The sequence below is a fragment of the Pipistrellus hanaki genome (assembly GCF_964339955.1).
Source record: "Pipistrellus hanaki genome assembly, chromosome: 2".
Lineage (NCBI taxonomy): Eukaryota > Metazoa > Chordata > Mammalia > Chiroptera > Vespertilionidae > Pipistrellus > Pipistrellus hanaki.
Genome location: NC_140504.1, coordinates 50,212,939 through 50,227,372, shown reverse-complemented (window position 1 = coordinate 50,227,372; position 14,434 = coordinate 50,212,939). Strand labels below are relative to the sequence as shown.

Here is a 14,434-nt window from a genome sequence, read left to right as displayed (position 1 = left end):
GGGAAGGAGGCGGCGGGGGAAACCACATAGTGGCAGTGCACAGGTAGCAAGGGAAGGAGGAGACCGAGAGGTGGGGAACCTGATCAGCCCTGATCACTGGCCAGGCCTAGAGACCCTCCCCATGCACGAATTTCGTGCACTGGGACTCTAGTTGATTATAATGCTCTAATTTACATCCTCATGACTATTCTGTAGCAACCAATTTATACTTCTTTTGTTGGTTAATTGATTTTAGAGAGAGAAAGGGAGATGGAGAGAGATACAAACATAGATGAGAGAGAAACATGGCTTGGCTGCCTCCTGCATGCCCTGTACTGGGGACCAAGCCCAAAGTCCAGGCATGTACCCTAATCGGGAAATTGAACCGTGACCTCCATGCCAGCTGGAACCAGCAACCTCTTGGTGCATAAGACAATGCTCAACCAACTGAGCCACACTGGCTGGGCTCCATGTCTAGTTTTAAAATATTGCCAGAAATTTAGAAACCTGAAGCCCATGCTGCTGTTGTGTTGCCTCAGAAAAAAAGAAAAATGTTTAAAATTCACCACTACCATGATTTTTCATTAGTGACTCACACACTCCACAGTGCAGTGCTTCTATATCCAACTGGTATCTTAAAGAAACTAGCATTGTTTATAAAAGGGCTATAAACAGGCTGTTAAGCAGAGCAGCAGGACCACTTCAGCTAGCTATTGCTTATTCAGGGATAAGCGAGAAAGAGCTATACTGGCACTAAAAAACATCCGTCATTGTGGGTTCCCCCCCACCCCCCTTTTCAAATACAGTATATGAATGCCTAACTTGGTCCACTGTAAAGTATGAGAAACAATGATAACCTACTAGCAATGAACACAGTGTATAGGCTGTAGTTTCTTAAAGCTGTCTCTATTAAAAGGAACCAGCGCTCTTTGTTAGACTGGCTGATCAGCCTGGTACATTCTACCATCCCAGAAACCAAGGGAGCTATCAAAAACCAACATGTCTTTTCTAAAGGACTCAGGAGCCAATAAAGAAAAAGACCCCACTGGAGTCATTTAAAAACAGTATTCTACTGCTTTATCAGAAAATTCCACTGCTTTACAAACTAGGAATCTATACATCACCAATTTCACTTAGAATTAAAATTTTTTTTAAAAATTAATCTTTCCTTTATGTTAGCATGGCCTCTATGCATTGAAAGATAAATTCCATAATACTTGGAATTTTCTTCTATTCTTTACTATATCTCAGGGCTTCAAATATTTATTGAATGAATAAAGGGAGTTGTTAGAGGTAATGGATAGCTAACTGCACAAAATTCTAAGAATATTTTACTCCAATGCAAAATGTCAGCATTTTAAGCTGATTCGCTTATTTAGCTTAATTGCATTAATTTTAATATTCATTTCATTTTAATAAACAACTCATATAATAATCTCAAAGCTGTCTTACCCAGTGTCCTCCATTAATGCCAGAGTGATTCGAGAGAGGACTCGGTTCTGGGTGTGAGAACCAGTCATTGCTTCATTCTGAAAATCCACAACAAATTTTCATTAGAGGACTGGACCCCTTGCAATAGCAATAATTTCCATGATTATGTATGTTTAAATATACTTTGATGTATATTTAAATGCCTTAAGTATGAAAGGCTCATGAAGTATTCACTTAAAATAGTGAAATACGTAAGTCTTGTTTAAAATGACAAAGACAGGAGCTTAAAATCTACTTTCTGCCTCAAATGTCGACATTGTGTCCAATTTTGTTAGAATGGTAGACAGCCAACATTTAGAACTCTATGATGAAAATGAGGATAAATACATTGAAACAGGAATAGTGTAAAAATATTAACTACCTAGGCAAAATGGGTAGTTGAGACAGGTGCCCAGATAATATTACCTGAATTACACAAAAATGCTTTCATAACCCTCAATTTTGTGATCACAGAAATACACATTAATATGCAAAACACGTATCACAGGATCAAAGGATTTGCATGAGGGACCTAAAATACCATCAATGTCTATCATCTACCCAATGTTTTAATTCATATAATAAAATTTATACCAGTAGGTTACCTAACAATAAGGATTTCACTGCCTCTTAAAAAGACATATTCTATCTTTGGGCAGCTCTGAATATTCTTCCAATCTCTAATTTGAACACTTGAGTCTTCTCAAGTACTTTCATATCATCTTAGGTCAAGGACACAAAGTTGATTTCAGAGAAAGGTGTAATTTGATGAAATTAATAAAACTATTACTATCTACTGAAAAGTAAGTATGCTTTCATTTCTGGACAATCTACAGCTTTCTAAAGGGAATCACTTCATAAAATTGCTTAAAGAAAATAAACTGAAATTCCCACGGGAGAAATATATGTTACTTCCAGTAAGTTTCCATTACTTACTTTGTGGTCATCTAGATAAGAACAGTCAGTACAAGCATTAATTTTACTCTTTTCACAGTTTCACCAACTCAAGTCCTGATACATGTAAGCACAATTTTCAAATCCTACACCCATTTTTAAATTAGGTTGTCTTTTCTTTTTTTTTTTAAATTTTTTATTGATTTTTTACAGAGAGGAAGGAAGAGGAATAGAGAGAAACATTGATTATCTGCCTCCTGCACACTCCCTACTGGGTATGTGTCTGCAACCAAGATACATGTCCCTGACTGGAATTGAACCTGGGACCCTTGAGTCCACAGGCCGACACTCTATCCACTGAGCCAAACCGGACCTGAGGTTACATCCCCTGCCTGGCAGGGCTTGACAAGGGTGGGACTGGCCAGGTCTTGATCTAGCCCAATGGGGGTGGGGGGCGGCAGGGTCTGGGTTTTACACTTTTTTTTTTTAAAATAAATTCTTATTGCTCATATTATTACAAATGTTCCTTCACCCCCATCCCTGATTGCTCTACTCCACCAGGTTCCCATCCCACCCTCTGCCCTTTCCCCACCCCCCATGTCCTCATCCATAGGTGCATAGTTTATGTTGTCTCTTCCCACATCCCCATCTCCCCTTTTCCCCAAGAATCGTCAGTTCACTCCCCTTCCATACCTCTGATTCTATTATATTCAACAGTTAATATTGTTCATCAGATTTTTTTAAAATTTCCTTGGTTTTTAGATTCATTTGTTGATAGTTACGTATTTGTTGTTCATAATTTTTATCTTTATTTACTTTCTCTTCCGAAAGAACCCCCTTCAGCAATTCATATAATTCTGGTTTGGTGGTGATGAACTCCTTTAGCTTTTTTTTATTAGTGAAGCTCTTTATCTGGCCTTTGATTCTGAGTGATAGCTTTGCTGGGTAGATTATTTTTGGCTGTAGGTTATTACTATTCATCACCTTGAATATTTCTTGCCATTCCCTTCTGGCCTGCATGGTTTCTGTTGAGAAATCAGCTGACAATCATATAGGTGCTCCTTTATAGGTAACTACCTGCTTTGTTCTTGCTGCTTTTAATATTCTCTCTATGTCTTTTGCTCTTGGAATTTTAATTATGATTTGTCTTAGTGTGGTCTTCTTTGGATTCCTTTTGTTTGGAGTTCTGTATGCTTCCTGGACTTGTAAGTCTAATTCTTTCACCAGGTGGGGGAAGTTTTCTGTCACTATTTCTTTCAGTATGTTTTCGATATCTTGCTCTCTCTCATCTTCTGGGACCCCCATAATTCTGATATTGGTTCGCTTGAAGTTGTCCCAGAGGTTTCTTACATTATCTTCAATTTTCTGAATTCTCTTGTCTACTTGCTTCTGCAGAGAAGTGTCCTCTGGCTCTTTATGTTCCAAATCTTTGACTTGATTCTTGCAATCTTCCATTCTGTTTTTAGGACTCTGTATAATGTTTTTTATTTCAGACAATGTATTCTTTATTTCTTGTTGATCCCTTATCATTTCTCGTTGATTCCTTATTAATTCTAGTTGATTCCTTTTCATATCCTCATAGGTCTTATTGACCTTTTCTAGGAAATTCTTGAAAAACCTTACAAGCATAGATTTGAACTCTATATCCAGTCGCTTTTTGTCCTCCATTTCTTTCGTTTGTGATCTATTTTACTGTCGCATTTTCACAGCTTCCCTGATGGGGCGGAGTTTCAGGGTGGAGCCTACAGCTTTTGCTTCCGTCAGCCCCACCCTATGCGGCTCCTGAGTCTCAGGGTCCTTCAGTACTTGCTGCAAGCACCTCTGAGAGAAAGGTGCCCTTGATTTTCGCCTGCTACCAAACAGTCTAGGCTCTCCCTCAATGAGCCTGGAACTGGGGTTCAGTTCAGTTGGAAGTGGAGTTGGAGGAGGCTTTCAGAGCAGTCCGGAGCTTTTGTTTCCTTCCCCCAGGGCAATCCCGTGGCACAGCCCAGGGATTCCGCCTCACAGCCCAGGCTCCCTCTGTTTGAGCCTGGGTCCCCAGGGTCTGGCATAGAACTGGGGTTCAGCGCTGTTGGGTCTGGAGTTCAGCACAGTCGGAGCTTTTATCTCCTTCCCACTAGGGAACTCCAGCCAGGCACTCAGCCGCCCCTCCTCTCAGGCTCCGTCCTCTCCGCGCATGCCATGTGTCTCCGTACCTTAGGCTTTTACAGCTCCTCCGCTCTTCCTTCTGGTTTTCTCCTTGCTTCTCGTTGTAGAATTTCCAGTCAGTCGACTTTCCTGTAGTTCTGGGTAATGTCCATTTTATATTTTAGTTATATTTTATTGAAACTGTTGTGTACGGCTGCAGCTAGGTATTTACCTGTGCAGCCATCTTGGATTCTTAAGCAGCTATTGGTCTCACAGGATTTTGAGGTGCATGTGAGTGGGCAGGGACTTGACTCTGGGTCCCGAGGTGTGCCCCCGACTGACAGGAGGAAAGTTTTCATATACACTTTACTAATTTTCTTTCATCTCTGACACTTCTATTATAGAGAGCAAATAGCAATATTAAATTATTTCCTCTAATTAATCCCCTTTTAATGTGCACAAATTTCATGCGCTGGGCCACTAGCATTTAAATATTCTTATTGATTTCAGAGAGGGAGAGGGAAAGGGAGAGATAGAAACATTGATTGGCTGCCTCTTGCATGCACCCCACTGGGGATTGAGCCTGAAATCTGGGCATGTGACCTGATTGGGAATTGAACCATGACCCCCTGGTTCATAGGTCAAGGCTCAATCACTGCTTTATTGTTGAGTTATAAGAGTTCTTCATATAGCCGAAACCGGTTTGGCTCAGTGGTTGAGCATCGGTCTGCGGACTGAAAGGTCCCAGGTTCGATTCCAGTCAGGGGCATATACGTTGGTTTTGGGCACATCCCCGGTGGGAGGTGTGCAAGAGGCTGTTGGTCTATGTTTCTCTCTCATTGATGTTTCTAGCTCTCTATCTCTCTCCCTTCCTCTCTGTAAAAAAAATCAATAAAATATATTTTTAAAAAAAGAGCTCTTCATATAGTCTGAATTATAGACCCTTATCAGACAAATGATTTGTAAATATTTTCTCCCGTTCTGTGAGTTGTTTTCTCACTTTCTGAGAGTGCCTTTTGAAGCACAAAAGTTTTAAATTTTTGATGAAATTCATGTTATCTATATTCTTTGGTTGCTTATGCTTTTGGTGTCACTTCTAATATAAATATAAATAATATAAATATAAATATAAATGTGTATATATATGTGTGTGTGTGTGTGTTTATATAGATATATATATCCCTCCTTTGAGCAAGACATTCCACTTGTAGGGATTTATCTTTTCTTTTTCTATATAAAGAAATTTGACCTTCAGTTAACTTCCTAATTCTGGTTTCTAGGAACCTAATAAAGGTGGAATGTGAACTGTGTACACAGGGAAAAAGACCACCTGATATGCATCTGGACTTGGGATTACTGTAAGTGAACACGAACACCTGTTGGTAAGCCACAATTTTGGACTTCTCAGTGTGCCGTGACTTTTATGAGTATGACCCTTACAGGGTTCTGCAAGTTATATCTATGAATAACTCTTAGACTGCTGTATGGAGTATAAGAGAAATGCCTCTTGGCCATGGTGGCATGCTGTGCTTTCTTTCCTCTACCATTCTACATGAATGTTTTTTCAACGGACCATTTAGGTCTTGTTAGTTTGATTATTTAGTTGAACCTAATTACCACCACTAGAACAACACTCCTAGAAGACAGTATACATTTAAATAAGTTGCTCATTACAGTATTTTTAAAATCAAATAAAATTAAGTTATTCATTAGCATAGGAATGTTGTTCATATAATATGTAGCTATTAAAAAATAAGTAGATTCAATATACAGATTATTCTACTAAAGCATGGTTTTCTGTATGTGAATGAGCTCATGTAAGCCTGGTAAATAAGAAAACATCATAATCATAATAAGGAATCGTGTTGCTTCATAATGATTTTTCTCTGGATTTTAATGGCTTGTGTAATGGAGCAATAGCAGCTAAATACAAAGTACATTAAGGCAGCTAAACACAGTAACAGAGAAATGCTATACTGTGCAGGGTGTCTGTTCACACCATGCACTTCTACATGGCTTGATACAGCTAGGGACTCTGATTTGGAAGTGCTTATTGCATGGTTCTCTCTAATCTTTGTACAATTTTACTATTTTCTTCCATTGCTCAGATTTATAGTCTCCCATCCAACTATCACTGCTTTTTTGTTATTGTTGTTTAATATAAAGAAATACCAAAGCCAAAACTGGTTTGGCTCAATGGATAGAGCGTCGGCCTGTGGACTGAACGGTCCCGGGTTCGATTCTGGTCAAGGGCATGTACCTTGGTTGCGGGCACATCCCCAATAGGGGGTGTGCAGGAGGCAGCTGATAGATGTTTCTCTGTCATCGATGTTTCTAACTCTCTATCCCTCTCTCTTCCTCTCTGTAAAAAATCAATAAAATGTATCTAAAAAAAAATACCAGAGTAAATATAGTTTATTTATTGGAAATATATGTCTTTTTATTTATAGTCATAAACCAAGCTAGCACTTTTATTATGACTTATTGCTTTTATTAATGCTTTGGTATTTGTTTTACCAAAAGCCTTGTTATTTTTAGTGTTCAATTTTGGAGGAAGAGGTTTTTCTAGGAAAGCATACATTGCATTACAATAGAAGCACTTTACTACCTTGGAGAAATGTTTAAGATAAGTATCATTAAGTGTAGAAAGTTATAGAAATGTACGAACCACTTTTTTAAAAGTATATGTTAGTTCATACTTCTGAAAGAATATACAAAAAACTTAAAAAGTGATTACTTTAGGAAAGTGGATCTGAAAAACTAAAGGGCAAAAGAGACTTAAAATTTTTTTACTTTACTAGTATACTCTATTACACTGAATGACTTTTTACCATAAGGAAAAATATGTCTAGTAAAATTTAAAGAAAAAACAGATTTAGTACAATGTTAATGTAAACTTACCTCTAATAACCGCTTTTCCCAATGGTTGAGTTCAGTGCCCATACCACCTTGATTTTCAAGTTCCATTCCTTCCAGAATTGGACAGTTAAAATGTTTTCTTGCTTCATCCTTAAAACCAGAAAAAAAACATAAGCCCTACAAAAGTACAGTTGGATAATGGCAAATGACCACACTAGATGTAATCAAGAGTTAAAGAATTACTTTGGTGCCCTAGCTGGTTTGGCTCATTGGATAGAATGTCAGCCTGTGGACTGAAGGATCATGGGTTCAATTCTGGTCAAGGGCACATGCCCAGGTTGCAGGCTACATCCCCAGCAGGGGGTATGCAGGAGGCAGCCAATCAACAACTCTCTCTCATCATTGATGTTTCTCTTTCCTTCTCCCTTCTTCTCTGAAATCAATAAAAATATATTTTAAAAATTGTTTTAAAGAATATAATTTGAGCCGGGACCGGTTTGGCTCAGTGGATAGAGCGTCGGCCTGCGGACTGAAAGGTCCCGGGTTCGATTCCGGTCAAGGGCATGTACCTTGGTTGCGGGCACATCCCCAGTGGGGGGTGTGCAAGAGGCAGCTGGTCGATGTTTCTCTCTCATCGACGTTTCTAACTCTCTGTCCCTCTCAATTCCTCTCTGTCTAAAATCAATAAAATATATTTAAAAAAAAAAAAAGAAAAGAAAAAAGAAAAAAAGAATATAATTTGGTTCTGCCTGTCCTTCAGTTGGAGACTTCCAGGGATGGAAAATATACCAAGAGCAGTGTACAAGTTCAAAAGACTCTTAGAGAGAGCTGTGTTCAGTCAAGGAGGGAAATTAAGTTTTTGTCATTACATACATGTGTGATGGTTAATTTTATGTGATCTTGGCTGGGCCGCAGTGCTTAAATATTTGGTCAAACGTTAGTCTGGATATTTCTATGTGGATGCTTTTGGATGAGATTAGCATTGAACTTAGTGGATTTTGAGTAAAGCAAATTTATAGTTGGGCCTCATCCAATCAGTTAAAAGCCTTAACAGAACAAAGACTGACCTTACCTGACCAAGAAGGAATTCAGTCAGCAGACTGCCTTTGGATTCAAATTACAGCTCTTCCCTGAGTCTCCAGCCTGCCACTGCCAGCCAACCCTCTCAGATTGGAGATTCTCTGAACTTCCGCAATTACATGAGTCAATTCCTGAAAACGAATCTCTTTCTTCTCCCTCCCCCCATGACAACACATCCTGGGGTTCTGTTTCTCTGGAGAACTCTGACTAGTACAGACTCCAAATTAAATGATCCGCAATTACGCAATAGTGCCAGTAATACTGAGAGGTATGAAAATAGAGGAGCACTGACTTAAAGCAGTGGGAGGAAGGGAAACCAGGAGTCATTGTCAATTTCCATTTCCTCGGATTTCTCTGGGCATGTAGCTTTATTGTACTGCCTTTCTATTCTTTCTATACTTTTTCCATTGTAAGCTCTACAATGTTATCATAGTTCTTAAATAATAATAATTAGTAGAGGACCATTATGAAAGAAAAGAGCTGATGGCTCATGAGACAATAATTTAGTAATACTTACAACAACACGAGGTGTTACTAGGAGATGCACAGTGTGAGGAACTATCTTGTTATCTCGAACATCCCATAATCTCTCCACCTTTTGAACTACTTTATCACTCCATTGATATAATCCAAGACTGTAGTTAAAGGATAAGAAGACAGTCACTTTTGCAAACTGACCACATTAAATGTGCTTATGAATATCAGTAAAATTAAAATTTTCAAGCTTACTAAAAGTACTTGATAACATTTTCTCATTTAATCTTTTCAACAACATCATGAGATTGTCATCACCACGCCACAGATAAAGACACAGATGCTTAGAGAGATGAAGTAACTTGCTCAAGTCCACATAGCCAATTCTTGGCTACAATGACAATGAATTCTTTCCTTTTAAGACACTTATTGGGGGTGAAAGCAGGTCCAGAGACATAGTCAAGTATATAAAGAAACTTAAACCAAAAAAAAGATGGCACTTTAATTGAGTGGGAAAGTATAATTTACATAATAACTGTAAATCCGATTATTCATCTAGGAAAAAAAGTTAAATCCCTATTTTGTCCCATATACAAAAATAAATTCCAGACAGATGGCAGCAAAAATAGTAGAGTAAGGACCCCTGAAAATTTTCTGCCTTGTGAAAGCCATGAGAAAAGTAGCAAAATGGACCAAATCAACTTTTTTAGAACTCTGGAAATTAACCAAAGGCTTGCAGCAATCCAAGAAGCACTTAAAAATGGATGAATCTGATGAATTAAGAAAAATGAATTGTAAGAACAGCAAGCCTTTTGGTGTTTTCCCATGCCCTCTCTCCTGTCTTACGGCAGGCTTGAAAACCAAAAACCCAGACATGGCAAAAACCAGCAACTGAGCAGCCACGAGAAGAATTCACAAAAAACAACAGCTATGATCCAATTATATGTCTACAAGAGACAGTTCAGACTCAAGGACACAAATAGGTTGAACATAAAAGGATTAAAAAGACATGACATTCAAAGAGTACTCAAAAGAGAGCTGGAACAGTTTTATTAATATTACACAAAATAGACTTTAAGACAAAAATTATTTCTAGACACAAAGAGGGAAATTTTCTAATGATGAAAGAATCAATCCACCAAGACATAACAATTATAAAAATATATGTATAGCCCAGCTGGTGTGACTCAGTGCTGAGTGTGTCAACCCAGGCACCAAGAGGTCGCTAATTCGATTCCTGCTCAGGGAACACGCTTGGGTTGCAGACTTGGTCCCCTGGTGAGGGGTATGCAGAAGGTAGCCAATCAATGTTCTTTCTCATTGATGTTTCTCTCTCTCTATTCCTCTCCCTTCCTCTCTAAAAACATAAATAAATAAAAATAAAAATATATCTATATAATAAAATTCTAAGTGACGTTAAGGTGGACTGACCAGAATGACCAGTCGCTATGATGAACACTGACCACCAGGGGCAGGTGCTCCATGCAGGAACTGCCCTCTGGTGGTCACTGCACTCCCACAGAGGGAGTGTCACTCAGCCAGAGCTGGGCTCACAGCTGGCAAGTACAGCAGTTGTGGCAGGAATCTCTCCTGCATCCACAGCAGTGCTAAGGAGCAGTGGGCCAAGTGGCAAGCAGCAGTGAGCAGGTTGGTGGTAAGGAGCGAGGAGTTCCAGACATCCCCCAAGGGGTTCCAGATTGTGAGAGGGCGCAGGCTTGGCTGAGGGACCCCTCAGTAGTGCTTAAATTTCGTGCACCGGACCTCTAGTGTGTGTTTGTGTGTGTGTGTGTGTGTGTGTGTGTGTGTGTGTGTCTATCTATATCTATCTATCTATCTACCTACCTACCTACCTACCTACCTACCTACCTATCTATCTATTTATCTATCTATATCTATATATAGAGAGATGGATAGATGGTAGATACATATAGATATAGATAGATGGATAGATAAATAGATAGATACTCTTTCCTGCCAGACTGCTATCTTCCAATAATTTGCCAAAATGACTAATACAAAAAGAGAGCCATCCACTATATCTTTTTTAGGGTTTTTAGAAAACATGGAGTTGTTCCTCTAGCCACATACAGGTGAATCTACAAGAAAGGAATGGGCGCTGTTAAAAAGGAATGGCTCACGAATGTTACCATGGCAAATCTGGAAAAGTCTACAGTGTCATCCGTATGCAGTGGGCACTGCTGTGAACAGACAAGTGCAAGATTCTTGCCAAGAGAATTAATGTACGTATTGAGCACATTAAGCACTCTAAGAGCCTCGATAGCTTCCTGAAATGTGTGAAGGAAAATGATCAGAAAAAGAGGGAAGCCAGAGAAAGGCACTGGGTTCAGCTAAAGCATCGGCCTGCCCCACTCACAGAAGCTCACTGTGGGAGAGCCGTGGGAAGGAACCTGAGCTGTGGAACCCCTTCCCTATGAATTCATGGCATGACAAGTGTAAAAAACAAAAGACTTGTGTACCTTATAAAAAAGGATGGGGAACCTTTTTTCTGCCAAGAGCCATTTGGTATTTACAACATTGCTCACTTAATATAATTCACTAAATATAAGTTTATGTTGCTTGAAAAAAGCTCCTAGATTTATTGAATTTCGAGTACTGCCAGGGGTTGCCTGGGCAGGGCCACACCAAATGATTCTGTGGGTCTTATAAAGCCCTCAGGCCAGACATTCCCCACCCCTATTATAAAGAACCAAAATATATAAAGCAAAAATAAATTTCAAATAAAGTTATGAATGTAAAAAATTTACATAATAATTTACTGTAAGAAATTTAGGGTAACATTTTTATTTTAGAGAGAGGCAGGGAGAGGGAGAGAGAGATAGAAACACTGATGTAAGAGAGAAATATCAATGGGTAGCCTCACACAGGCACCCAGACTGGGCTTGAACCTGCAACTTTTGCTCGGTGTACTGGATGATGCTCCAACCACTGAGCCACAACAGCCAGAGCTAGAATAATATTTTTATAATCTTTGGAGGGCAGGAACTTTCTTATGCAATAAAGAAAAAAGTAGATGAATTTAATTATAAAATTTAAAAAAATTCTTTGTATGTGAAGCTAAATGATCTCTTATACCCTATCTTGTTTTAATAGGCTAGCCATAAAACCACTGTTTTATGGCTAGCCATAAAACCATAAATTTTCTTAGGCTAGCCATAAAATCACTGTTATTTATGGCACTTAACATGCTACGATTCTCAGATTCAATTCTTAGCATCTCGCCTAAAAGAGAACAAGAATAAAAATAACAAATACCTATAATTAAAAAGTGGAAGACCATCTGCAAATCTTGAAGTTAGAGGATTTCCATCTTTATCATGGTAGAATGCAAATAGCCCAGCAGAGAAACCCTGTAAGAAAAAGTTGGAAATGTCTTAAAGTAAAAAAATATCAATTCTGATTTGAGACGTCATAACATGCTGCTATAAAAAAAAAACACACTGATACAACCACAAAAAAGCATCAGTACTTCTACAGGAACTTCTTACATTGAAATTGGACAATTAAGTGGTCCATATTTTTGAATTCTAAATTCCAATTACTTGAGGTTATTAAGTGAGGAAACCATAGGTAACAATAACAAAGATATTCTTTTTTTTCCTTTTTTTTAATTGTATACTGTATTACACTGATTTTTAAATATATATTTTATTGATTTTTTTACAGAGAGGAAGGGAGAAGGATAGAGAGTGAGAAACTTCAATGAGAGAGAATCATTGACCAGCTGCCTCCTGCACACCCCCGACTAGGGATGTGCCCGCAACCAATGTAAATGCCCTTGACTGGAATAGAACCTGGGACCTTTCAGGCCACAGACCGACACTCTATCCACTGAGCCAAACCGGTTTTGGCTAGAAAGTTTTCTTAAGCACTCATATTTCAGAAGTATTATCTAGTATTTAAAGCACCATGGATGACTTTAGTTGAGAGCTATGAACATATTTAACTTTACCGGGAGTACCTGTAACTGTTAAACATTTAATTCTTTCCATTCTCCAGGATGGTTTTTGAGATTTAAACTAATCTTTAAATTTTGTAGGGATTTACAATTTCTAAAATAATTAAAGAACACAGACAAATTTCAAAAGCCTAACAGAAACTTATGCATCCTCTTTAAAAGGATTAAGATGTTGGTTTTTCCATATTTTCTTCAGTTTTTTTTTTTAAAGAAATAAAACACTCCAGAGTAAATACTGCTGAAGCCTCACTAAACTCCTTTTCCTCCCTCTCTTCCCAGAAGTAACCACTACCTTGAAATCAATTTGCATAACTCTCAAAGATATTTTTACATTCAATGGTGTCTCACTTTTATTTGAAATTACCTGACTACTAAAGCAAGTATGAATACCTTCTGATACATTTCTTGGCCAATTGAACCTTTTCTTTCTTTCTTTCTTTTTTTCAATAAATATTTATTGTTCAGATTATTACAGTTGTTCCTCTCCCTCCCACCCCAATAGCTCCCCTCCACCTGGTTCCCAACCCAGCCTCTGCCCTTACTGCCCTTCGTACTCATCCATAGGTGTACGAATTTTGTCCAGTCTCTTCCCACACCTCCCACACCCCTGTAAAAATATGGAACGTTTCACAAATTTGTGCATCGTCCTTGCACAGGGGCCATGCTAATCTTCTCTGTATCGTTCCAATTTTAGTATATGTACTGCCAAAGCGAGCACTGTTTAATTATTTTAAACAGTATAATTCAACCTAGCTCAAATGCTAGTCATCAGAAATTTTCTAGTGGCAAAGGCCTAATCAACTGTTTTATGGAACATGAATCTAAGAATCTACATAATCTTAAATGTTAATATATACATCAAAATGAAAGCATAATAAACGGAAAATCACATACACACACACACACACACACACACAGAACAGTTAACAGGAAAATTTACCAGGGCATGAATAATCTCATGTTTCACTGTAGACAGCATCCCAATAAACTCCTGAGGCTGGGTAGAGATCATATTTGGACACAGGTTAGCATATCCTGCTATTGGCCTGTTAAAATAGACATTGAATTTTATTATATTCCAGAATAATATGCATTATGATATTTATTAACCTATACTTTTCTATAAAAAAATGCCCAATTGCCCTGGCTGGTGAGGCTCAGTTGGTTGAGGGTTATCTCATACATCAAAAGGTGGTAAGTTCAATTCCCCATCAGGGCACATTCCCATGTTGTGGGTTTGATCCCTGGTTGGAGCACCTACAGGAGGCAACTGGCTGATGTTTCTCTCTCTAAGATCAATTAAAAACAAAAACCTGCCCAAGGTAAAAAAAAAAATCTTTGCTAAATATCAAATGTCATTTTGTATAATAACATCTAACTTTCACTATCTTTTACTTTGAAGAAATTTGCCTCTGTTTCTATGGCATGATAATCAACAACTATTTCTACAAAAGGATTTAGTCAGTTAATTTTATTTTACTATGAATTTTTAAAATTTCAATATATATCAAAGAAATTACTGGATAATTCAAATTCTAACACTATTTTACTTGCAAAATCCATATATAACTTCAG

General features: G+C 38.2%; 1 protein-coding gene across 3 annotated transcripts in view; it reads right to left on the bottom strand.

Moving 5' to 3' along the window:
- Positions 1-14,434, bottom strand: part of LMLN (leishmanolysin like peptidase) — a 51,870-nt gene that overhangs the window by 21,759 nt on the left and 15,677 nt on the right. For all 3 annotated transcript variants that reach the window (XM_084871625.1, XM_084871626.1, XM_084871627.1), the window contains exons 7-11: positions 13,800-13,905; positions 12,157-12,251; positions 8,927-9,044; positions 7,372-7,479; positions 1,432-1,508 (exon numbers count right to left, since the gene is read on the bottom strand). In XM_084871625.1, the coding sequence (XP_084727751.1) occupies positions 1,432-1,508; positions 7,372-7,479; positions 8,927-9,044; positions 12,157-12,251; positions 13,800-13,905 (504 nt within the window). The remainder of the gene's footprint in view (positions 1-1,431; positions 1,509-7,371; positions 7,480-8,926; positions 9,045-12,156; positions 12,252-13,799; positions 13,906-14,434) is intronic.